At 44.6% G+C, this 27,377-nt stretch overlaps 1 protein-coding gene across 1 annotated transcript; it reads left to right on the top strand.

Annotated features, from left to right (window-relative positions):
* The first annotated feature begins 328 nt into the window (after nucleotides 1-328).
* On the top strand, nucleotides 329-25,845 carry LOC131282795 (protein spinster). The gene is made up of 7 exons (XM_058312337.1): nucleotides 329-821; nucleotides 19,468-19,825; nucleotides 19,896-20,222; nucleotides 21,022-21,283; nucleotides 23,339-23,437; nucleotides 23,512-23,869; nucleotides 25,066-25,845. The coding sequence occupies exons 1-7, from the start codon at nucleotides 383-385 to the stop codon at nucleotides 25,146-25,148; spliced, it is 1,926 nt and encodes a 641-aa protein (XP_058168320.1). The 5' UTR covers nucleotides 329-382; the 3' UTR covers nucleotides 25,149-25,845.
* The last annotated feature ends 1,532 nt before the right edge of the window (nucleotides 25,846-27,377 follow it).

Raw genomic sequence — 27,377 nt, 5'->3', positions numbered from 1 at the left:
CGCCATCATTTGCAACGAGCGGCATACATCATCAGTTCGCAAGTGCAGATCGTGCGTGTTTGTGTTTGTGTGTGTCTGTACGTATGATCGCATGATCACCGTTTGCTGGTGTGTGGTGGTGCATTGTGATCGCAGGTCGCGTATGTTTACATTGCGCCCGCGTGGAAGAAAGTAACGCCGCGTAGCGTATCGTACGATTTTGCCGTTGCCACATAACCACTTACCTTGTCCACGTGCCACAACAACACAGCACCATTCCGGTTGTGGAAAGAAAGTGACGGAAAGCAGTCCATTGTCTTGAGTGGCGTGATCGACGGCGTTAGGAGAAGCTGTAATTTCTTCTGGACGATCGATTCCAAAAACACCAGGGTCCCGTATTCGGATGCCGTCCAGCCAGGGTTATCACAAAGTAGCATCGGAGCCACCGATCGATCCCGTGGAAGCGGGAGGCACCGGAACAACGCCCCTCGGTCTCAGCAACAGCACGATCATGCCGGGCGGCAATAGTAACAGTGGCTCCGCCATGGTGACGGGGACGGGTGGGACCGGTAGCGGGACAATTCAGTCAAATCCGGCTGGCAAAATACCGGCCACCAACTCACAGCAGCGCCTCATGCCCACCGATTCGGACTCCGTGTCGTCATCGCTGGACGACGCGGACATTGACGTAGACCATCGGAGAACCCATCGGCACGAAGATGATTCGACGACGACGACGACCACGACAACGTTTGGCTCGATAGGGGCCAACGCTTGGTTCACCGTTGGAGTACTCTGCTTCGTCAACCTCATCAACTACATGGACCGGTTTACGATTGCAGGTATGTGGCTCACTTTACTTCACCCGCATGGCGTTCCCCCAAATTGTGCGCCATTCTTTGGTAAGGGCCGCAAAAAGCCTGTTGAATAATCAACAGGTTGCTCTCCTGGAATCTTCTCCCTACACTGTAACATGCACTTCAAGTTTCCACACAATGCATCGCAATTTGTCTTGGGCCGGAAACGTCGGTATCTTCGCCGCAGGGATTTTAAATAATAATGATGCACGTATTCAACCACTGCAGGGTTTTTGTAAAAAAGAAAAATTCTCATCACCCAATACACGCCAACGCAAAAGACCCCCAAAGGTTACGTACATGAATTCTTAATCTCTTGCTCCTCCTTCTCCTGATTTCATCGTTTCACACACGAACGGAGAATGCAAGTACAGCCCGCTGCACCTTTTGACTGCATTCTACGGTTAATTGTGGTAAGCGGCATTGAGAAGGTATTGCCCTTTAATCACGTCGGTTTGAATGGAAGCATACATCTTTGAATGGTTGTACATATACCAAATCTTGTGTGGGTTCATAAAAATAAAAGCCTAAATCATCCGTTCTTTTATTGTTGATTGGAAAGAATCAATACCAATGTTGATCACCCTACAAAATTACAATTTGAGGGAACCTGCATCTGGAACCTCTTGTTATCACCCGAATGATAGAGAAAAAGTCACCCTCGGAAACAACACCCTTCGACGAAACGTTGGGCAGGCATCTTATCTTTACCGAGACGCAAGCAATGAATACAAATCGCCCGTCAAAACTTATCTTCTATGGGAAAAATATTCGTCTCGTTTCTGTCTTTAATTTTTTTTGTTCTGTTTGGGGTTTCCCAAAGTCTAGTTTTGTTTGATTTTATAGATATGAAATCCTTTTTACTATTCATAAACGCATCGAAACACGCTTTGGTACAATAATAATCATCCATGAACACACTTATGACTAGTGGTTTTTCGATCAGCCGATAAGTTTTGTCAGTCATGCTAAATTTCCAATTTTGGTAACGTGCCGTTCCATATTTTCTTATCTATCAAACACCCCTTAGCCTTATTTTTTTCTCACTTCAACATATTTTCCACCTACCATATTTGTTATGGGCTTGCGATCTACACGCTCATTTAACACCATAAGGAAAAATGTCTTTTTCCCCCTATATTGTCCCTTTTTTTTTGGTAGCACCCTTAGGTCCCTCGATTAATCTTCCCATAATCCTTCCACAATCACACTATCGGCTCATTTTCGAAGGCTTAAGGAATGGAACGAACGTTATGTTCGATATTGTCAAACGTGGGATGGGCTGAAGGATGAACAAAAAGTGAATGTAAGTCATTTTTTTAAGTTTCATGTATGACGTTATTTATTGCATTTCGCTCCGTGAAGGGACCCTCCGGAGAATGCAGTGAGAAATAATGATGGAGATTCCTTATCCAGATTAAAAATCAACAAAAACCCGAGAATAATCAAATCGCCGGCACACCCTCCTGCACTTTCTTCCACCGGGACGCGCGATATCTCTCGTTGGGCAAATAATGCGCTTGATTATGGTGTGTTACAATAAATAATAATGCCCTCCCTCCCTGCGCCGCATCGACCGCATCGGCCCGGAAAAGCGGCGGGTTTGACGTGCGTGCACGTATCGAACAATTTGTCCAGCCCAATAACTCGTCCCCTTAGCGGCTGGTGGTGGTCGTCCCGTATCGTCCCGGTTCGATCGAGACACTTTTGACACGCCACAATGTCCTTTTTCCCCTGTTTGGTAAACAGGGTACAGGATGGGTTACTTCCCTCCCCTGCGGTTATCCTTCGTTCAAAAATGTTTAATTTCGTTTATTTGCTACGCCCAAACACCCTCCGAAGGGTGAACATTTTTTGGGAAAAGATAAATTAAGGTAATATTTCTTTACCAGCAGGGAATTTGTTTGATCCTCTTAGGACTGAGGATTTTTACTTTCGGTAGCCCGCAGTGCATCTTACATTTTACAGACGCACTCGGTAGACGCACCAACGTCCACCACCCTCAACCCTTTTTCCGGGTCCGGGGGCATCCTCCCCCTCCGGCACGAGGTCGTTGAAATATTTTCGAGCCAAAGGCCGTGCTCGGCTTCGGTGCTTCTGCTCCAACACTCGAAAACCCATTTGTCAGTCATAATTTTGACCGGCGCGGTTGATGATTGCAGTTGATTGGGCATTATGCGCCACCACTTCCAAATTAACCACCCCCCATTTCCCCAACCGAACCATCGTTTCACGCGTCTTCGCGAAAGAAGGTTCCGTTGCGCAGCGAGTGCGAGTTCTACGGTTTCGGATAGGCAAGAAACCGGTGGCCAGCCAGCTAATCTTAATTCGTGCTGCCTTGCCTCTCTGCCGGTTAAAGCAGAACGAACGGTAATGCTATTAACTGCGGGGGAGTAAAATTCAATTATATTTCGAGCAGCGCCAGAATGAACGCTTTTACACGAGGGTGTGGGATTCGACAGGGGGGGGTGTGTATGAGATCGCAGAAATTGTGCTGCTCGTGCCACGTAATTGTATTGTTTTGTGCTTAGTTTAACAGACGAATGGAAAGGTAAAATAGCCTGTAAAGAAAACGAACGAAGGGTGGGGTGTTTTTACATCTTATCAAAGATGCTCCATAAGATCCTTAACACTAGAACAACCGCGATTTTTACGCTTGAAACTTTAGCGCAAATTGTTTTCATTATTAAAAAGAAAATTTTTGAATACATAAAAATTAACATTCCTTTGGGTGTGTGAAAGTCGTGCATCAACGTTTGGTAGAATTGTTCAACCTTAAGAAATTATCGTGATTGAAAAAGTACCTGACCAAAAGTCAAAATGACGACTGGTCCGGTGGTTCTAGTGTTAAAACATTGTTAAAAATTGCAGAGAAAGAACCGTCAGGATTGCTAGATATTTTGTAATATAGAATATTGTGTGTCATTCCAGTTTGATCGTAACTAAGCACAAAATATAGACGACATCCAAAAACCCTCTCTATGGCTTTCTCCCAAGAAGCAAACACGTGTTCTCCCGTGTGTCGCCCCCCAGCAAATAGCTTCGCCGTACCTTCTTGAAGGGTTCTAATTGAGTTTCACAGTTTTCACTTTCACTCCTTCGTAGTGGTTCGCTTTCTCCAACTGCATCTACGAGAAAATAGGGCAAAGAAAAATGCCATGAATAAACCAACACCCGCGGCAACGGCAGCGATAATTGGTACCGAGGATCGCTTTGTCCACCCCGTCGGCACGATGTGTGGGTTCTTATGCAATGGTCTTGAATGGAGGAACTCGAGCTGCATCGCTTGCGGGTAGAACCGGAATTGTTTTACACTCGAGCTCAGAAATAATAGGCGCTCTTCTTTCATTCATACCCTTCCTAGTTCCCCGGTGGAAGAATCTGAGACAAGTCATTCGTTCGTTTACCTTTTTTTTCATGAATGAATTTTTCATTGTGGCGTCGAGTTAAATGGATGTACTTTACAAAATTATTTTCTGCGTACCGTCATCCTCTTATTTGGCTTGCGGTTAGTCATCCTACTCTCCAGATCGTAAGTAAAGTCCACAAGTCCCGCAAAGGAAATACACCATCCCAACCATGCTCCGACGTTCGTCTCGTGTATCGTAAGAGGGCGTACTGTTGGAGCTGTGTGTTGGTATTACGATCGCACAAGATTCGCTTCGAATTGGTGGCGACCCGATGCCATGTCCAATTAAAAAAGCTGACTTGTTCTTGCCTCCTTTTTTATCATTTAATTCAACAGAAGCTTCAACCGTACGGCTCCGCTTGGAAATCTTGGAACGACGCAGGAGAAATGCAAACATTTTACTTTGGTTGGGAATTGCAACTTGGGTAAATATTGAAAGAGAAAGGCAGAACAAAATTGATTACTCCTCCCACATTTGGGGGGGGCTTGAAGATGACTCAGAGTCATTACTTATACCCGGGTCGTACAGCCTTGGGGTTGGAGGGAAAATGTGTCACCGTGTTTCGGCGTACATTTCGGATTCGAATGTCTGTCTTGTTTGGGCCCACCATTAGCGTAATTATTTTCCAGTTAGACTGTGGCATAATCTGTAAAATAACTTGCCAACAACTTCGGGAGTTTGTTGTTTGGTGGAACTAGGACTTTACTGGTTACCGTCGAAGCTGTGTCACCATTTGAATAATTACCTTAGTTTCCGTACAATATGGTACTGCTTCATTTTTTCCCCTTTAAACTTGAAAAGACAGTCAAGCGTCAAGTAAAAAATCGAAAGTTACACGACTCATCTGCAAAAACCCATTCGTAAACGCTCGCTCCACTTCTCTTTGCCCCTTGATTGACTCCCTTTAGGAAATAAAGTTCGAAAAGTAAAAGCAATTTCACTGGAATCAAATTTTCTTTTCAATTTCTCTACCGGCAACAAACCCCCCCAGACCCCAGCACACCCTGGTGCTCCATTTTTGGGTTGTTTTATTTTGGAAAAAACAGCACTTTCGGAGTGAATTTTGTTTCTGCGCCCAAGTGTTTCGATCGAGCGCAATTTCTCCAGCCGAGCCGCGCCGTAGATCCCGTCACCGCGATGTTACACGTTTAGTCGTAGTGAGAGCGGGAATGTGAATTTTTCCTCCGTTTATTGAATTCCTGCTGGCTTACTTTCTTTTACGGTGTGCAGATGGCGGTAGCGGTTTGTAGGTGCCCAACTTTCGGTTTAGCTGGGATGCATTCAAGCGGGACGATCGCGGATGAGTGGTATGGATTTTTGGGGAGGATTTTGTTTTGGATGCACTTGGGCGATATAAAATAAAAGATGAAATTTAAAACATCATAAACACCTGTACGTTCAAACGAATCCAACATTCAAGGTAACCTACACCAAAAAACCCAATCCCACTAACATGTCTTGGCCATTCATGGGCGGCGACCTTCTCCGGAGGGGGTGTGGAAAATGGGTCGTCCCCACCCTCTCGCGGAAGGTGACATGAAAACGATAAAAAAAAAAATTTCATTTTTATTTGCAACCAACACGGTCACAAATATAAGGCCCCTCTAGTCCAAACGTGCGCAATAGGTTGGGGATGTCAAATTTGACAATTTACGCGACGTATGTCATTTTGTTTTATAGATTCGCGAATTTTGTTTTTCGAACTCGGGGATTATTGGTTGGAAGTATGATATATTTCCCTTTTTACTTGCTACAGTCTCACCACAGAACATACTTCATTCTGAAATACGTCACTTTATATCGTACCTCCGTCGTCAAGAAAGAGCCTTCTCTTAGGTCGATTTTATTTCTGTCCCGCGTTCTCCTTCTTCTTGAGAACACTTCTCTTCACAATTGTCCAAGCGTGAAGGTGGAAACTTTTTTTATTGTACCGTATGCATGTGCCATTTATTTCCAAAATAAAGACACTTTAAAGTATCCCAAGACACCCCAGAACGAACGAAGGGATATCCAACAGCAGTACCATTCTCTCACTTCTTTTTATTTTATGTATGTTTTTTGTTGTTGTTGTAATTCATTAAAAACATTTGATGGCTTTATACTGACGAAGATTGCCCTTTCTGCCTTCATCTGCGCCCAGTGCTTCCTGGTGTTTGTATAAAAAAAAACGTCTGTGCCAAGACGCTCTCCATTTTTTGTTTGCCCACCGTGGTTTCCCAAGCTCCGTGAAGAAGTGTTTCGCAAATTGGACAAACGGGCGTTTGTGAAACGCAGAAACTGTACGCACATATGGCGGTGTGCGTCGCCTCTTGCCTGCTTACCAAACACACCGAACACCACATCTGTTGCCGCCGTGCGGCTCCTTGAAATTGAACGTTCCAGAAGCGAACGTTCGCCAAAGGAATGTGATGTGTGTCCGAAGAGCCCGGCTTCGATTTCTTTGCAAACATAACGGTTGCGATGGTGTGCGAGTTTTGTTGGTTGATGTTTACTTTGTATCGTACGATCGAAGATCGACACTTTCCTCAGACTCCTTCTACCGGTTGGATGGGGAAATATAAATTGTATGCTTCCGATAATTTTCCTGTGAATTCGATTTCACCACTAAACTCTACCTTTAAGAGCTATAAGATTCTCGAAATCAATTCCACGAAGGTGGGCTTTCAGAGACCAAGTCTTCGAAAGTCTAATAAATATAATCTTCTTAATGTGATCGCCACCTTCACGATCCACGGAGAAAGTGTGGGTAGAATTTAGTTGAAAAACCAACCAAACCAACCCAAACAAGGCTCGACTTTCGATAGAATGGAAACGATAAAAAGGGGTAGGCATCAACCGGGGGGCGATAACATTTCCATTATGCTGCACTCTGGCCCGTTTCCCGATAGGCCAACGTGGGCGGGCGGCATCGGATGGAAGGATGGGGATGCACATGCAGTTGTTAAACCACCGGGAGGCGGGCGGGAACACCCTATAGAAAGAATGCAACATAAATTATCTCCGGTTTAAATTAAATTTCCTCACCACAGGGAAGGAGGTGGTACAAGGTGTGGGACGTATGGATTTTAAAGAAGAGCTGTGTGCCTGTGGGGGTTTTCCACCCGCGCACTGGCTGTCACTCGGTGGCTAATGCATTTTCCACGCGGGGGAGAACCACTTCCAAATAGGCGATCAATTTAAAACTCTGCCTCCCGTGGGCTGACGTTTGGGGGCGGAATTGGAAGCCCTTGGTGACCCTCGGGCGATAATCCATCGTTGTCCCCCCCTGCCCACCCATACCTTTCGAGGCAATGTGGAATCCATCATGGATGCTCAAACTGCGATCATTAGAACACATCAGGGCGTAACAAGCTCATCGTTTTTCCGATCGTCGATCCCTTCGGATGTTGCTGCAAGATCCAGCGGGACGCACTTGGAAGATGTTCTCAAAGCCTGACGGATGGCGTGATAATCCGGGAGTTGAAGCGCCCCAGCTTGGGTATCACTTCCCCCAGAGTGAATGACAGCTTCGAGCTTGGAGACAGAAAAACACAAATCAATCACCGCCCGGTGGCGTCAAGTGTGAGTCACATTTACATTCCACATCGATCGGGCGGGGAGGAAGAAAAAAAACTGATCGTCCGCTTCGTCCATTTTCTTTCTTGCATTAGTAGCATATTTCCCTGCATTACAGCGGTGACACAAAAATAAACAGTTTTAAATGCTCTCTCGGTATTGTGTTACAAAAAGTGGAATGTGGAATAATTTTTCCATTCGCCCCAACAAGCTAGACAAAACAACAGATATACAAATCCCTGCAACAACGTGAGAGGTCTGACATGTTTATTGAGCTAATATGCATTTTTATCGAACGAAGTTTTGTTTTTTCGATCGCTTCGACGAAGGCGCAGTCATTCTGTGTTTACATTCCAATCGACGGGGCATGTAATGGGACCCAATTACATTCCATCCAGTCGCAGCAAATACCGTTACGTTTAGAGAGTACACTTCGGGTGTCGTGACAAAATTCTCCACCTTTTGTCGCACGTGGCGAAAATTAAACGCACCTACTTCATTGTGCATCGAGTCACGTGGACCAGGAAGCGAAGCTGTGCACATCCAGAAGCAATAAAATTTTAAAATACAGTACCTACAACGGTACAGATAGTATTGGTATGCTCTAAGTAACCTAATAAGTATGCATGTTTCTATTTCCTTCATTTCCATAAATCATCATCAGAATGTAAAATATCATAAATTAATGCAAGAAGCAATTATAGTCTAACTGTTCAATGGAAAACGTCAGTCAATTTGAATATCATTTGCACAATTCTGTTTTCTCAGCACTCATAATACCATTATCGCGTTAATTTCACTTACTTTTAAGATACGATTCAATAATTACTTTTGGTAATACTTGAGAAACAGTCCTTTTTGGCAAATTAATAAAACAAATGCCAATACTCAAACAATGTTTTATGATGAGAATAACGTATTTTAAATTGAGAATATCCTCAGTTGATAAATAACCCCTTGTAATACAGGGGTAAGAATAGATGCGTCCTTTTGACGCACTCGGTATAATTAGGTGTAGACTTTTTTTCTAGTACGACTAGTGTTAAACACTAAGTGAAGTAAACATTACATCACAGTGTTTATAAAAACTTTTTCGGAATTTTAATACTATTTTTTCTATTTTCGTTTTGTTCCTCTACCTCTTACATATTATTGTGTGCTGTTTACAAGTTTTTCGAACGGTAGTTTTTTTTTGTAATATTTTAGGGATTTCCATACCAATTGTTCTATTTTCAGTTGTGATTGTTATTAAAATTAATTTTGTTAGTTTTTTGTTCTTTTCGTTCGTTTTATCGTGGATCACATTTATCACATATATGGCTTTATCGCATTGAATTATTATACTAACATTCAAGCTAAACAACATATGACTAAATGTGTGAAAAATGGAACCCCTACTACCTTTAATCAACAATTGGCATTACTCAGAGTAACAGAGTGTAAACGGAACATTTAAAATTATCGCGTTGAAATTCTGCAAACGAGGGTTGTCGCAACTTCTTTATCTCCTGATATCGGCTCCTTCGGGTGGCCAAAATTGTTCGGGGTTCGTTTAATCGTTCGAGCTGCAATAAAGAAAGAAGAAATTTTGTTGCATCACGATCGTACGATTCGCTGCCAATAAGTGCCGTTTGATAAGTGATCGAAGCGGTCTGATACGAGATGGTTTATTTTTGCTCCATTCCATCCAAACGCGGCTTCGAAGATTGGACCACTGCGCATCACGCAATCACGCGCCATATCTCGTCGATAGATGACGCCAGCGATGGTGATAGCGGGACACCACACCACACAACTCACACTGTGTACGTGTGTATCGCAACGTGGCGTTAGCGCGTTTCAGGCGGACAATTAGCGATAATTATATCATGGGTGGCGCAACCCTCCACCTCCCACCCCGGCTCCGGCATCGATCCCCGGCAAGAATAAACATTTTTGTTCAATAAACAAAAATGAAGAGAAAAATAAGAACACCCCCATGTTGTCCTCCAACATGATCGTGGTTTTGTACAACAGAGCGAAAGAGATAATGATGTGTCTTTTGGTCGGGGAATTGAACGGACAAGGGGGGTTTCCCTTCGCCAGCAAGATCGGTAAATTGAGACAATTTGCCTGCTTCACTGCAGGACCGGTGTTGTGTCTTGGCAATCATCGCCGTCTTCCAGTGCAGTCGTGCACTTCGAGATAAGACCTTTTACCACCATCTCAACAGTGTGGCATACCGTAAGTGTAAGGGCCTCCCCCGAGTATTAAGGTGGAGGTGTTCAACATTTTACATCATTTCCGGTGCACGACATATCAACCCAGATCCCCCGACAGGTTGCCCAAGAACTCGTTACCAACTGTCTCAAAACCGCATTAATCGTCCCTCTCAACGACTTGGGCAAGATTAAGGACATTCTTGCGACTCAACATCACCACGGGCTAGGAGGAGGGTGGTGATGGTCAGGCGACCGGCATGGGTGTTGCCTTTGCAAGCGAACCGATATGGGCTCTCTCTGTAATCAAACATCGTACGACACGGGACGATGGGAAGCCAATCGGAAATCGCGCAGTCGCAACCATATGTTATGGCTTATGCTAATGTTTTAGTTGCCTCCATGACGTGGCCGACTTCCAGGTTTCGGTGTGAGGGTTTCTGTCCACCAAGGCTCTTGACCGACCCGTTCCGGAAAAGGGGTGGCCAACAAACAGGCAATTGTTTCTGCATTTAGATGGATGCGGCGCCGTATGTTAATATTCTTTTGCTGCTCCTTTGCTGCTGTCTAGACAATTTGTGGTGGTGCTGTGAACATTCATTTCATTTCACTACACATTATTTATGGCAAATGCAATCAGGTTCTATTTTAAACATCTTGCTCAAGTATGGAAACCATCAAATAATCATCCCTCTTATTCTATTTGTTGCTGAATAGGATTATTTTTATATGCTATCGCTTTGAATTAAATTAAAATTTTTAATTAATTAATGTCAATTTTAAATAGGCTTGTTTTATGCTTTCGTAGTTGTTTTGTTGTTGATAATTTAATATTCAATTTAATAAAAAAATAAGGAGACATTCCTATACCAATAGCATGTTAAATGTTTATCATTGTTTTGTTCTTAACAAACGATAGGAAATTCCATTTACTGTGCCATGTTTTGTTTTGTTAACACTTCATTAGTTCAACCATATTGCTTAAACAATTCCTGTTTTTATGTTTCATTTTATCACACAGTCGTTTAGTCAGTTATCGTAGCCGTATTTCCCAAAGTAATAATAAATTTGAATCGTGTCACGTGTTCTGGGAAAACACCCTCCTCGTGGATGACGCAGCCACATATTTTAAAGGCCCACGGCGCACGTTTGCTTAGTATCGGTGACCATGAGGCGCGGCGCTGGTCGTACGATTTTTGTTTACTAGCAAACGTTTGAATCACGCGATGATTCGTCCGTGTTGTTGCCCCATGCACGACGTCACCGGGTCAGTATTATTATTATTAGGCGAGTGATTTGAGAATGAGCAATGTCCGTCCGCCGATGGAGGTCAATACGGACAGTCTGACCTCGACGTTGCTCCAGGATGTGAACATTGGATCCGCATCTGTACGGAGAGCGGAGCGGTCTTATCAGCTCTGTTTCTTACACGAGACTTCGGTCGAGGGTGCGGCTTCTACAAAAATAGAGCTACGGCTGTGAACATCCCACAAATCTTGATGATGTTTACTTTTTAATCGGTGCATCTCAATAACCTTTGCTTCGATGGTGTTGTTGACCCGCTTCCAAGGAGGGGGCTTTGAGGCTAGAGAAAGGAGCCTACGGGGTGATCCTCGCACACCAGTGCAACCAACATATTTCCCACGGTGGCTCCAACTTTCGTTTCCCAATCCTACGTACGGTGTGCAAAAACGAGGTCCACCTAATAACCGTCCAACAGTCACAATAACAACTACGCTTGTTGCCGGCGTTTGCCAGATTGCATCAGCAACACCTTCCTGTGTAAAGTACTGATCGCCTGTTCAACCGACCAACCAGGGCCAAAACAGCGTACGCCGGGTACTATTTTTAAACGTCGTTTAAAAAAATGTTACCCCTCGTCGCCGATGTAAAAGATCACCCGTCGTTTAAATGCAAAATTCTTTGCATTTTCTGTTTCATCACCCCACTTCCCCGTCACCCCACTCTCTTTAACCCGGTGGACCTCAAACCACGCACGAAAAATCGGCAAAACCCTTTCCCAGTCGGAATAGAAGAAGATTCCGTGCACCGCGCAAATCTACTGCAACGTGCAGAAGCGCACATTTTAAAAGTCCTCCACCCGATGCTAAAGCGACTTCCGTTTGGCGTGGCTCCACGGTGGAGGGAAGCCCCAAAGTGTGTGTGTGTGTGTGTGAGGCTCCCTATTGGGGAGACCTCGTACGTGGTGTTGTGTGGGAGCTACTCTATCGGCGGCATCTGCTTCACATGACGCAGTGTCCCAGGGGTTGGCAAGCTTTGGGCCGCGCCCTGAACTGGTTTGCATCGCAGAAACCTCACTTCCATATTTTAATGTTGACTCGGTATCAGTGCTTCCACAATATATCTTATGAGAATAAAAAGCGGGCGACAATGCCACTATATCTATTTGTTTCTTTTGTACACATCGAACCACTTTTATAGAACATCTATAAAAGTCTCTCTGTCACTTTTATAGAACATATATAATAATCATCTATTGCATTGTCTCTGAGAAATTTCAAATGATACTACGCTGCGTCACCCAAATGTGGGTGACATTCTTGTTCCCAAAATGTGTGTTGACGATTTCTTTGTAACTTTTGTTGAGATTAGATATCAATGAATTGTAAAAATGTTTCATGAAACGTAGAGTTTAAGTTGTAGTTGGAAGCGACACATTGTTTCTCTTGCTCGGACTGGCTCTTGAAAACTGAAACGTGTTACGATTTATTTATCTATTATACATTTTAGCCTTTTATGTATGGAATTTTGTGTACACTAAAAACTCGACCAATACTGAACCGTCGACTTTGAAACATCTACTACATATTTTAGCTGTTTTTTATGTATGGAGTTCGGTGTACACTAAAAACTCGACCAATACTGAACCGTCGCTTCTGAAACTTTTCACACATTAAGTTTAAGTACTGCAGATGTTGTTGAAGGTTTGTTTGATCACTATTTTTTGATTAAATTATCTATATTTTACAATTTAAACTCAGTTTTACTAACACAAACAAAACAAGCATGTAAACAAATGTCAAGGTGTATCCAACATAGTTACCCTAAGGTTTATACGTCACGGGGAAATTCATGAAATTTCATACATTTAAATATGCCGTTATTGTAACTAATAAATTAATTCAAACTTTCAAGTAAAGAGTAAAACCAAAAATCTTTTCTCAACCTTTTCTTCACCGAGCAACGCCGGGGCGTCAAGCTAGTTAAACATATTACAGAGATTGTCAGATGATATCGATGATAAACAAGACTAGCGTTCACGTTAGACACGATCACATTCTACAGGTCTTGACAAAAAACAACACATTATGAAAATGCACACGATCTTTATTTGTGTTGTACAAACTAAAGATTGTATATAATTTTCTGTAGTTTCTAGATAAAGTCGTAATCATTCGTAGCAACTACATTATATATTTCATTAAGATTTTCCTTAGTCTTAACATTTTGCTATCATCTGGCCCTTTTCCCCAAACCGCTTGCCGACCCCTGCGTGACGCGTACGCTTCCCACTTCTGCGGCTGCGGCTCGCGAACATGAAAGAAGTGGCGCGATCCGAAACCGACCAATCGGCGCACGATTAGCTGTCGATGCGATGTGACGTCACTGCTAGGGGCCGTCCAACGTCCTTCCCTTGGGGGTGCCGCGCCGAGCGAAGCCGGCGGAAACAAGATCCAAGAGGGGTGGCCACGAGACAGACGGTATGCGTATCTTTCCCCAAGGGGTGGTGGGGGCTGAGGACGGTGAAGTGTGTCCGTTATGTATGCGCAAAGGCGTGCTCTTTCGCTTACGTCGGGAGCTGCCTTACTATTATTATACTGGGGCGTCGTTTGAATTTTCACTGGCTACATTTTGCATGAGCGGGGTTTTTTTGTTGTTATTTTGAACTGGCCAGTTTGAACCGGTCGTTAATTTTTGCTTCATTCTCAACCGTTGCCTCCCATTAGCTCGTGTTTGTACTTTGCTCTTCTTCAGAAAAGAAAAACCCTGTAAGGGGTGGGAAACAGGTTTAACCAAAGCATCGTTTGCCAGGTCCACGCGGCAGCATTACGTGTCAGTGTGTGTGTGTGTCACCCTTTCGCGGCCCCACCACCCCGTTGTTACCACGTATCCAACTCTCCATCCGCCAAAGAGATGCCACGCCGGTTGGTTGGTGACGTACCGGTAACGGTGGTGGGTTAGACGCTGTTGGACGCATTCCACATAGGCCACCGTATCAGTACGTTGCCGCAGGATGACAACATCATCCCCCGAGGAAGTTATGGCTTGGTTTGCTGATAAGAATACAGAGCGTTGCCTCGGTACGATCGGCCGGATCGAGGCGGTTTGGCACCCCGCAAATTTGTTGTTTTAGTCGGCAGAGATTATGATTATACGATAAACAGTCCCAGACTGCGTTGGTTATGGTACAGGAATGACGCATAAACAAAACAAACAATCGATTTATCGTCCGATGTAGCGGCACACCGTTTGTTTTAATGGCAAACATTAGTATCATTACCTAAAACACCTCCGACGAACGCACGATCGCACAGCTAAAAATAAGTGAATAAATCCAATTTTCCAAGACCTCCTCCGTATCGGATCAGTTTTATGATGGCTGGCGAAAGTTGGTGTTATGTCAAATTTATTCTCACCTTATTTAGGTCACACCGTTGCAAACTGCAGCTTTCGCCCGCTTGGTTCGCTGGTTCGCTGGTTTGTTGTCGGATGATGGTTGGCCAAACATTTCACGTCACCACAAACTTGATGTGCCAGCACCACCAGCGTGGTGAAATTTGCTTCTCGTATCGGTATGGGAGTACGGTGGGGGGGAGTGGGGGCCTTGTCTGACTATTTATACAAAGTTGCTACCCTTATTTCTCCCTTCCACGACGCGGGCGGCCAAGTCCATTTCACGCACAACAGTGTACTTTGCGATGCAATCTCTCTCTGCTGCGGACGAAAAGATGACCATTATTATGTAAGATTGTGAGATTCAACATCGGAAAGGTGGTGGCGCGTGTCACCTTTGCGTCGTAACGATAAATTATGTGTTTCTAGGGTGAAGTACCAGAGGGGCGATTGGCGGCTACGAGGAATGTTTCGCGGTACAATCTTATAACAACTAAATGGTCGAGCAATGGAGAACAATGTTATCTGTTTTCAAACTCCTTCAGATCGAGTGTTTCATGGCACGAATGGGAGAGTTTTTCATTTAACTCCTGGTACTCCAAAGGTCAAACCCATTTCACATTTATGGTGTAAATCTTGGACCGAAAAAGTAGAGTGTTAATTACCACAAACTCTCGGTGAAGAGAATTCACTGCAATGAAGTATATGAACTCGCTAAAAATGTTTAAAAAAACGAATTCCACTAGCTCTCTGTAGAATAACTGCGACACTTTGAAGTGCCATTCAATTAGCACTCTCAAAGTTCTTCCATCCTATCAAACGCTAGTACCTCTCCACTGGTGTGGCAACAACATCCAAAACCGGTCCCGATGCTCTCAACTGACCTACGATGTCTGCTCCGGATGACTACAACTACTTCTCGTCTCTGATTACGGAGGCAAATAGTGGCCCGCGCAAATGGTAATGCAGGAACTGAGTCATGGCCGCCAGGGAGTGCGCCCGGCGCGCGCTCTCCGCTTCTTGGAGTGTTTGTCTATTTGTCTATTCGGCGCGCACTATCTATATGGAGGTGCACTTGACCGTATCTTAACACGTGATACATACTCGTCGTGTGACTACACCTCGTACTCAAGGACTGTGTCATTGAAGACAGCCACTAGCACCACGCATTTTGGGTGGAATGAATAATTGAATTAACCTGCAGAGATTATGGCCCGTAGACAATCGCCGTGAAAACGATCCCGTTTTAAGACTTCGGCAAGTGTGAGTTTATATGTTTTTCCATCCAACTTGCAACCACCGTTTCCACTCGATCGGGGAATCGTAAACATGTCAGAAGACCATAAACTGGTGTTCGCCGTTAAAAAGTTGACATGCCGCAGATAGTACGGATATCATGCCCAACCAGTTTCGTGAGAGTGGTACGATAAGTCAGTAGCAGCATCGAGAACTTTAAGGGCGGCTGAGTTCGATCAATCATCACCGAATGCAGTGCTAGAGGGGTTAAGTTTTATGCCACTTGATGGATTCCAGCTGCAGCGCTATACTCTGCACATGCTGCACAAAGATGTCAGAGGGACCGATCGCATCATCTCCGCCGCAAGGTTTATTTTAGGACCGGTTATAGCTACCCACTCCGGCGGTAGGATTATTCTCCTCAGAAAAGGGTGTAAAAGTGAAAACTACTTGAGAAAAAGGGTTCCCCAAGCTGGGAGGAATCACCGCGTCGGGGATCATACCACAGAGAATGAGGGTGATCAGCTTAGATCATGTCTTTAGGCTTGAGGGCGATCGCCCTAAAGGTTAAGGGCCGATATGCCGGTCGGCATTCGAAGTGGTAGAGGGGTTTGACTTGCTGCTTACCGAAACGTCACCCGGTGGCCGGTGTTTTGATCCCTTCCTGTCCATTTGCGGGATGTTTACATTGATGGGTTAGGGCTATATCAATAAATCGAACCATCGCGGGAGCGTGCCGTTGAATGAATGTGTGTGTTTAGACGGCGGAGGAGATATGTTGTGTTTGGGGGAAGTGGACCTAACGCCAACGCCACAGAAACAACCGCAGCAAGATTCTTCGTTGTTTGTTTAGATCCTTCGAGTGCATCATCACGCTGTGATTGAATATGCAGGGCTAGACGTCATTCATTTCCTCTTTTCAACATGTTTCTTCACCTTCGAGATTAATGGATTTTTTCTACAAAATACGAGGTGAATTCGGTAGGAAGATTCACAAACACAACACTTCATCCATACTGGAGCATTCGATTTAAGTGCGGAATATAATTCTTCACTCCTCCGACGTTTCATCTCGAACGGAAAATGCATTCTTTAGAAAAAAAGAAAAATGCGATGTAAACATACCACACGAACCGTTTTTTTTCATTCCCGGATGCTCCCTTCATGGTACGTCGATTGCAAGTACGCACATATGCCGACGCGATCACGCGATCCTCACCCAATGCAAGAGTCAAAGTATGTGTGTGTTTTGGCGTTTTCTACGTCGCTTGATGCTGTGCCAAGAAAAAAAAAGAAAAGCTCGATCGTTCGGACGATATTTTTGCCGCAAAAAACGAGATCCAAAAATTATCGTACGATGCGCGATCATCACCCCGACGCGCACTGACGTTTTGTTTATCTCGGTTTCATTAGGATTAATCAAACGATGACTAATGCGATCGTCTCTCATCGTCGTGCTGTCATCGTGATGATGATGATGAGGATCCTGCAGCGCCTGGGTGGGACTGAAATGAATTTCATTTCTCGGCCTTCGTATGGAAGTTTCACCCGATGTAAATGAAACAAAACCGTTGAATGAGATTTTTGCATTCCAGCAACATCTTCCCCATCGCCTCTTCGACAAACAATTTGCCCCACAGTCTGACCATGTCCGATCGCTCAAGAGCAACTTCCCAAGGCCAACCCAAGAGTTAAACATCTGCTCGAATTGTAAACTCCACTATAAAACCATCGGTCTGTTGCGGTGGATTCCACACGATCGTAACTCAATCGACTCCCGTGATCGTACACGCCCTGCGCTTGAAAGTGTCCGGCCTTCGCCACCGATATCAATCAATTTCGCCAATTTACCGTCAATTTGGCGGGTGATCTTTTGCCCCGCGTCCAGTGTCGAAATTGACACTGAACTCTCCTGGAAACGGTGAGATCAATTTGATGAAATGTCAATTGACTGTGGCCCGCCCATGTCGTTAAAGATCGCGCGGACAATTTTTTCATCAGACAGGTTTTGAAGTCTCACGTCCATTAAACAAGTGGATTGGTGAGTTATGGTTGGGAAAACTTAAAAAAATATTCAGAGGTAATTTTCCCACGTACATCAGGTTTTCATGATATAGAATTTTCATTGATTCATGTTTTAAATTACGAAAAGAAATGCTTTAAAAAGCAAAATAAATGACTCTTTCAATGTCTAAAAAAGTCTACCAAAATGATCCACAAATCTAACCAATGATTTTTAAAGCCCTCCTAACGTGTATGTGGTATTAACCACGGTATAACCTCCAAAAATGGTCGTTGCCATGTCGGTAAGGACTTACTTCCTACTGCTATGCACCTCATCACCGTCAATCCGCATTACAGCTTTCCTCGGTGATGCAACCATAACACTCTGTTGTCGACTTTCAACTGTCCCTCAGCGTTCCTCGTCGGTCCGAACGGAAGTAAAAATAAACTATTCTAAAGCCAATGTGTTGTTTGGTCTTCTCGATGGCGCTTAGACATCAGCGCTCAACAACCGTAAGAATCGGAAGACAACAACAACGACATGCCACATACGCTCTTGCCGTGTCACGGTTCAAAGTCGCGAACCGCGATCTTCCGATGTCCTTCGTGTACGTCACGTTCACGGATCGTACGATGGGACGGTGGAGGGTGCTTAGTGGTTTAGAAGAAAGTTTAAATCGTCTCGTTTAAATGATGCAATAGGTTAGTACTTTGTTAAGAAATACATTGTCCAACCAACATCCTGTAAAGTCACTCGGTTAGCACCAACACCGACATGAAACCTCGGGAGGGTGACCATTGAGCTTTGCAAATCGGTGCTAATTGGTTATGGACGCGCCGTGAAGTCATTTACACTTCCGTTGCTTCTATTCGGCGCAGAAAGGGCGAACGTACGAAACTGCTTAATAAACAAGAGGAACACCGCAATTTGCCAAAGTTTAATCGAATGCCCCTATTTATTATGCATAAGAAAGTGATCCACTAACTAACTGCCTAAAGAAAAGTGCAGCAGCATTTATTTTCAATATTTAACATCTCGTTGAACCCACCATTCAATCGGAGAAACAAAGTTGGCAAAATCAAGCTGTAAACAGTGGGTTAACAAAATGCAATTGAAAACAATATACGAATTTACGCAAAAGCTATGAGTTTGTACCTATCATAAGACAGAACTGGAATGATTTTATCAGTCTAGAGTTGTTAAGAAGATGAAACTTCAGGAAAACTAGTGAAATATGATATAAAAAATACCAAACTTCGTCTTGCAAACAAGAGAGGTCAAATTTACGTCACCGGAACAAAAGCCAATTCGTTACAGCCTTCCATCAGGTGAGGTTTGCGGTGACGTACGCTGTCTCATGACGACTTACCTTGTCCGTGTACCGAGACCCATGTTTGCCATTTTCGTTACCTTCTGCCGTGCCACAAGAAGATGTTGTAAAAAAGAACGGGTTTTAGTTATTTTTTGTTTGCCGGAAATTGCTTTTCGCATGCAGCGTCTAACGACGGGACGAATTGAAGTGAATCTGGGCAGTTTGATTAACTCCTCTTTTTTCCGTTTTCGTTCCGTTTGTTTGCCGTTTCCCTTTGCAGGTGTGCTGACCGAAATACAGGACCACTTCAAGATAGGCGATGACGAGGGCGGCCTGCTGCAGACGGCCTTCGTCCTGTCGTACATGATCTGCGCGCCCCTCTTCGGGTACCTGGGCGACCGGTACTCCCGCAAGTGGATCATGGTGCTCGGTGTGTCGCTGTGGAGCACCACGACACTGCTCGGCTCGTACATGCACCAGTTCGGCTGGTTCATCACCTTCCGGGCGCTGGTCGGCATCGGGGAGGCCTCGTACAGTACGATCGCACCGACGATCATCTCCGATCTGTTCGTAGGCGAAATGCGCTCGAAAATGCTCGCCCTGTTCTACTTCGCGATCCCGGTTGGGTCTGGATGCGGGTAAGGTGTTTGCCGTGGACGTGGTCCTCCTGAATGACCCCCCTAATTATGCTTATGGTTCTTCTTTTAGGTACATCATCGGTGCGCAGATGGCCAGTCTGATGAACTCGTGGGTGTGGGCACTTCGGGTGACACCGTTCCTGGGGCTGATCGCCGTCGTGCTGATCATCATGCTGCGGGACCCGGAACGCGGACAGAGCGAAGGATCGCATCATATGCAGGCCACCTCGTACGGTGAGGACATCAAGGCGGTCATGCGTAATCCCTCGTTCATGCTGTCGACCGCAGGCTTCACGTGCGTTGCCTTCGTGGCCGGTGCGCTGGCCTGGTGGGGCCCGAAGTTCATCCATCTCGGTTTGACATCCCAGGCGGGCAACGAGCATGTCACACTGAACGAGTAAGTATCGAACCCACTTGCGGTTGAAATTCTATCGACGAGGAGGTTCCATCGCGTCGTCCTCCAAGACGCGATGTTTAACGTTTCTTTCCCAGGAGCCCCTATATCTAGTTATCTGACCCCCCTCTTCTAACAAATCATTCCTTTGCCTGCACCATTGAAGAGTGTCCCAGCGCTTCGGCATCGTGGCGATGCTGGCTGGTTTGATCGGCGTTCCGCTCGGTTCGTTTCTGGCAACGCGTCTACGGCCCCGGTACGCCAACTGCGACCCACTGATCTGCGCCGCCGGGCTCATCACGAGCTCGCCGCTAATCTATCTGGCGCTGGTCGTGATCAAGTACAGTGGCGCCTGGTGCTTCACGCTGGTGTTCTTCGCCGAGATGGCCCTCAATCTGTCCTGGCCCATCGTGGCCGATATGCTGCTGGTAAGAAGGGCGCGAAGCCTGGAGAAGGTTGTACAAAGAACCAAAAAAGGATGGAATGGATTCCATTGGACAAAAAGCGGCACACCACCGTCATCGGTTAAGGAAGATCGTAATCCGGATCGGGCGGAAACTAAACTACTCAAAGCTTTTCGTTTTAGATGTTACCAAGATATTTTTGGCACTACTCGTTTTTTGTGTTTCTTCAAAATTAATCAATTATTTTTCTTCTTTCTCTCTCTCTTTTTTCTCTATTCCTTCCACTCCATCCACCTGTTCGCTTGGTTGGTGGCGACGCTGGTTCACTGATTTGTACTAAATCGTGCGACTTTCCTTGCACCGGCTTTGTGACAATCTATGCATAATTCGTCCGTTAGGGTGTCGTTCATATTTGGTGCCATCACGATGACGACCGGTATTATCGGCGTACCGCTCGGTTCGTACCTGTCGACGCGGCTCAGCATCAAGTTCCCGCAGGCCGACCCGTACATCTGTGCGGGCGGGCTGCTCGTGAGCGCTCCCCTCCTGCTCGGCGTGTTGTTCGCCGCACGCGTGAACATTATCGCGACCTACGCGCTTATCTTTTTCGCCGAACTAGCACTGAATCTCAATTGGGCGATCGTGGCGGATATTTTACTGGTAAGAGACAGCAAGCAAAACCCGAACAAACCGAAAACCGGACCATCACCACTCTGTTGTGTACTACCACCCACCCTCCGTTGTTGTTGTTCTGTTGTTCTGGCGTAAACCTAAAAACCAACTGCAGCTGCTTCAAACAATGTTGTGTATCTACTACTCTTCACTACTACTTTATCACCTTTCGACCTACTACTACCACTCGTTAGCTTTTGTTGTTTCTGTTTGTTGCTTCTTTAAAACATCGTCCCCGTTTGAGCACACAAGCTCTCACACAGCACCATCCTTTTACTAAACCTGAATTCCCAAAACTCTACCTCCTATTCCTGAACACCCGTAAACCTATGCACGCTTTGGCTTTTTTATTCTCTTTCCGTGATAGATGGTGATCGTGGAAATGGTGATGGATCTTATGTGAGCTACAAAAACACTTCTCTTAGATGGTGTTGGAAATTGAATATAATTTGTACAAAGTTTTGTGTTTTACCGATAAAGTTTTAATGATGATTTTTTTAAGAAAATGTTCATGTAGCTGCCGACAAAATTTAAACCAACGGAATGAACTACTCATTCAATTGTATTTTTTTCATTTCCAGTAAACATTTCGTACCTTCAATGTGGCTACTCTAGTCGCTAGTCCATTGAAACACTTCCCCTTTTACTAGACGTTCTCAGTAATGCCCCTTTGGAGGGTCCTTTCGTGACTGCAAGTAATAATCAACTCGCGTAACAGTTTCGCGTAAATCGTGCCGCCAGACAGTCGGGAGCTAGTTTTGTTACTTCCGGCCAATTTTCTCCAATCCCGTCTGGGTGGCTTTTCTTTCGCGCATAGGAAATTTTAATTTCCGGACACGTGTTTCTATCGTTCGATAGACTTCCCATTTGATTTTTCTTTTGTGATTTTACCACCAATGCTTCGGTCATCGGGGAAAAGTGTAAATCCTCACCTACTAATTCCCACCACCGCAAATTGCAAATGTCTGAGTGTGTGGCTTACCACCCGCATTAAACGAGGGTCCTAATTTTTCAACCCTCTCTCAAACAACCACATTCCCCGTTTTTGTGTATTTTTGGATTACCCCAGACAAAAATTTAAACATTCCCTTTCCTAATTTTTTCCACGTTCTTTGTGTTTGTGTGAGTGTGCGTGTGTGTAATTTTTGGTTATCATTTAAAAGAAAATCATCGCTGGTGCTTCAACGTTTTGATAATTTCCAAATTGTCGACGATAAACACAGGGCATCTTCCGAAAAGAGAGATAAATTAAATGATCAATTTAAAACAAAGCAAAACGTAACCAAAACGTTCAGTCAGACTTACTTAAACCGACGACAACGCAGTACAGTACCGTAAAATATCTGCACCGGCCCAGACAATCCCAAATGCGATTCGGTGCTCGTGAAGCAAACGTAAACGTGTTGTTCGCGGCAGTTCTGGATCATGCTCTGGCATGATATAGATTTTACTTTTAAATAAATCGGATGTATAGATTGTCACAAGCCGCACATAAAAAAACCAACCATAGATCAGTGTGGCTTGTTTAATTAACTTAAACGTGGTTATAACCCACAATTTTCCGTCTTTAAAGGCCTTTGTTTTGGTTTTAAAAATCTGTAGTTTTTGTTTTATTTTTTGGTCAAACTGTCACGAATGCGTTTATAAGCGTTGGTCGACAGGTCCATTGCTTTTGTTTTAACGGATTGCAAATTTGAATTAATTCATCTCTCTCACGGAAGTAGCGCCCTCTCTTGTAAGGTAGTGCAATTATCTAAAATGACATTTGCAAACGAATGTATGCAATCGGCACGCACGACAAATAGTTCAAAACTGGTTTCTACAGTTATTTTATTATTTCATCAATTTCACAATTCACATAGAGAAAGCAACTCGCGCATCTTGTTATTAACATCATATAAACATGTTTGAATCAGCCCAGTTGGTACCGGAACAACGCTCCATCCTTTTTCTCATCAACTAATAACAAACCATCTTAAAAGAACACCGACTAATAATGTGTCTTTTTGTCGTTTATCCCGTCGTCGCTATCCGTTTCAACAGTATGTCGTTGTACCGACGAGACGATCAACCGCTGAAGCTTTCCAGATTCTGATCTCCCATGCATTCGGAGACGCCGGCAGTCCTTACTTTGTTGGTTTGGTAAGTCCTCTTGTACTACGTGCTATCATCTCGAATTTGTCTTAATTTTTTCGTCTCTTTTGTGTTCTTAATAGATGTCGGAAGCTATCAAGCGAGTGATCCGGCTGTCCGCCGATGCGTACTCCGGCTTCGAAATGGTACGGCCAGCGATCAGCATGCGCAGTTTGTCGCAACTGGCCGAAAATGTTACCGTCACTGCACTGGAAGTCATCAATGCGACGACGACGACGACGACGACGACGACCACGTTAGCACCGTCGATGGATCAGACAGTGCCGGACCCGGAAGATGACTCGCCACTGGTAAAGTTCCGTGCCCTCCAGTACGCCCTGTTCTCCACCTGCTTCGTGGAGATCCTCGGCGGAGTGTTCTTCATGATGACCGCCATTTACATCGTGCGCGATCGGCAACGCGTAGACCAGGCGATCAGTGGTAAGGATCAGTTTAACCGTTCCATTCCGTGTGGTTCCTCCGCTCTTTTGCTGCTAGTTCCGTTGATCTCACTTCGCTTGGACGAACGTTTCCTAACGAGATAAAACCCTTTACCACGCTTTTTGCTGCAACGTTTTTTTTTGTCTTTTCTTCGTCACACATTTTTCCATTTCACTCTCATGCGTTCTTTGGTTCATCTCGCTCGTTTCCGCACATCCTTCCTGTTGTGGGTCACCGATGATTTTCTTCAATCCATTATCACACATTTGTGCGTGTGGCACGCGCGTTCGTTTGTCACAGGATGTCAGCTCGAGCTCAGCGAAAGCTCCGGATCGGACGGCAACGGTACGGACGACGGTCAACGGTCGCTGCGGACGGCGGTGGCCAGTGGTAGCACCATTGCTGCGACCTCCTAACGGCGCCGGCAACCAAGTGAAGTGATCTAATTGGTGGTGTCCTTCGGTTCGTAACAGCGTCATCATCCCGAGTGGATCCGATCATCCATCCATCCGTTCCCCCCATCGACCCGTGCTAGTCTGTGATCTGTAATCCCTTTGCCATCCCCTTCCTCCGTCCTGTGGAAAAAAGGATAATCCCAACACCAAAAAGAAAACACGTTACGAATCGAAGGCGGTTGTGTTGAGTGTCCCCGGGGGACACTCCGAAACAATACCCGCTGGTTAGACGCTTCTTACTTGCCATTCACTTGCTTTAGGTCAGTGCCACATTGCATTCGGTCATGAAGGTTTTCCCTCTTTTCCCGTGTGGTTTCTTGTGATGTGTGCCGTGTGCGTAGAATGAATTCGGTTTTAGTAGTTTGTGTCCCTTTTGCTCTCAATCTTTCCGTCAACTTTCTGTTTTGTTCGTAGGTTTGATTGTTCTTCTAATTTCATCCTTTTGGACTCTTGTTTGGTTTTAGAAATGCTGCATAGCATTTTTATATTGCCAAGTTTTGCATGGTGATTCTATTCTTTTCTTCGTTCTTTTGAATCTTATTGTCTTCTTTTTGTACCAGATTGTCGTTTGTTTTGTTAGTTTGTGTTTTTTTACGTCTTTTCTTGCTTAACTTTTGAAATCGTGTTCGCCGGTAGCTTTTGCGTTCTTAACACAACGAGTTTTCCTTCTACATGTTAACCGTCCTTATTGTTGGTCCCACATTAATTACCTTTGTGATGCAAATCTCATCCCCTTAACAGCGAATCAATCGAGCAGTGCCTCCGCACACCGACTGGAAGGCTCGGTCTCCGACATGGAAGACACGTTACCAAGCGCACCATAAAATGCCGCGTGTAGAAGGAAGCGAACAACAAAAGACTCCCGCCTCGTCCAACAGAGAAACGTCCCCGCCGTGCACGTAGCGATTGGCATATGCATTTCAAAGTGAGACGAGCAAAACCGTTCTATCTTGTTGTAGGATGATCGTGATCGATGACCGCAAAGATACTACGGGGGGAACCCAGGGTGTTCCCAAGTGTGCTCGATCGCGGTAGGGTTAAGGATAGAGAACTAAACAGAACTGAGTATCGCGTACAGAGGTAACCGCGCGTGAGAAGATGGTCCTCCTTGCGGTGACCTCCTCGGTCATTCGCTGCTCTCGCAATTTCTTCTAGGAGCACATTACCACATCACACACCGTTTCAGCTCGGTTAGCATAGGGAAACGGTAATGATTTTCTCAACCTAAAAAAAATGGAGCAAATCAAATCCCTACCAATCAATAGATACGTTTAAGAAAATGTATCTGAATGTAGAAAAATATCAAAAACACACATAACAAAAAAAAACCACAAAAAGTAAACTCCCAAAAGCTGTAGGCAATCGATCGGTTTATCCTACGATCACGCATCGCGGATGATCGGTTATGTATCAAATTTAGGATTTAAAATTAATTTTTTTTTGCGGTTGGTTGGGAAAGCATTAGCAATTTAAGGACAGGGTGTGTACATAGAACTACTCTACTCTAGAACCCAAAACAATTAGACACTCAAATACGCATACCCTAAACACACGCATTAGGAAGATAGGATTGATAGCAGTTTTGCTGTTCAGGGACATTGTTTCTAGTTTAGGAGTACGCGAACGTAACGCGTTTCTTCTGCAAAACGTAGGTCATCACCATAAAGGTCGGTTGTAAATTAAAAACCCGCCCTTTCCACATGTTCCAACGTGATTCTGAATAATTGTACGACGACACACTACGGTACGATAGGGAAAAGGGAGCATTGAATGCCTTGCCTAGAGTAAGGCAAAATACGGAACTACGGAGATACGAAAGGATTGGTATATAAGTCCATAAACTCTGAAGCGGAAAAGAACAAGGGGCCATTTGAGTTTGCCGGGTAGACTAAATTATTCGCGTGATAGAATGTGTTTATTGGAATACCGATAGTTGACAAATTGGCGGCCAACAGCTGCAATTGACTGACAAAAAAACGGCGAAAAAAAGCAAAGGCAAGGCACAAACGCCAACAAAACGTGTTAGGCAAATGTTTGAAGAGAGAGAGAGTGGTAGCAAATTTCGCAAGCATGTTGAATTAGTGGATCAAACCTTATCAATTTCAAGTATTTCTTCCCCCCGGCAAGTCAATATTCACGATATAGAGAGACTGTCGATATGAGAAGTGATTCTTGTCTTTCGACCTTTGCCGGTGTATACATACGGCTCTTATATCTCCTCCCCCACAGTAAGATAGAGGGAAACTCTTGCCTCCCCTCGGACGCGGAGATTGTACCCCCTGCTGAACCAAGGCGACCAAAACCCCTAAACTAAATACCGTGATTTAATAGAATTCATCATGCAAGGGATGAATTAGGCTGAAGATGACGAGCAGTAGAATAGGAAAGTTTATTAGAAAGCGGAAGCATATTTATTATTAGATTTTCTGTTTATCATTTTGTCTTGTTTTGGGCCGGGAATGAACTGAATGAACGAGAAAATGGATTGAAGTTTAAATATAACTGAAAAACTGTATTACCGAAACGGTGTGTCGAGCTGAATGGGAAAGAAAATGTAGTTTTAATGTTTTCTAAAAGAAAACGTAACGTAATGGATGTGTCCGTTAAATTTAAATTTCGAAGAAATTCACCACCGCCGCACAGCGCCACCTAGTGGAATCGAACTGAGCTACAATTGTCTATGTCAAATGAAATGAAAACAAAACAAAAACATGTAAATATAAACAAACCTAGATCTGTAAAGGCAGTCTTCAAAGTAAGTTCCGTTTTTATCGTTGTGATACGATGCAGCAGCATTTACCGTTATCTTTTGTAGATTGATTTGCCCCTTGAAGTGCTGCCCATTATCTCTTCCGGGTTAACAACGTCCGACGGCCAACACTCCACTCCAAAGAACTGGTCCTAAAGAAACCCGGCGTGGTGGTTACTTTGATTCGATTGGAGTTTTCTTATCGCAGCGCAGTGAAGCAGCCATAAATGATCGACGACACCCTAGTGATCGTGTGTGCGTGACGACATTCGATTCCTTTGCCCCGCGATCGGATGCAAACGAT

The sequence above is a fragment of the Anopheles ziemanni genome, chromosome 2 (genome assembly GCF_943734765.1).
Source record: "Anopheles ziemanni chromosome 2, idAnoZiCoDA_A2_x.2, whole genome shotgun sequence".
In the NCBI taxonomy this organism is placed as follows: Eukaryota; Metazoa; Arthropoda; class Insecta; order Diptera; family Culicidae; genus Anopheles; species Anopheles ziemanni.
This window is presented reverse-complemented; position numbering and strand designations above follow the sequence as displayed.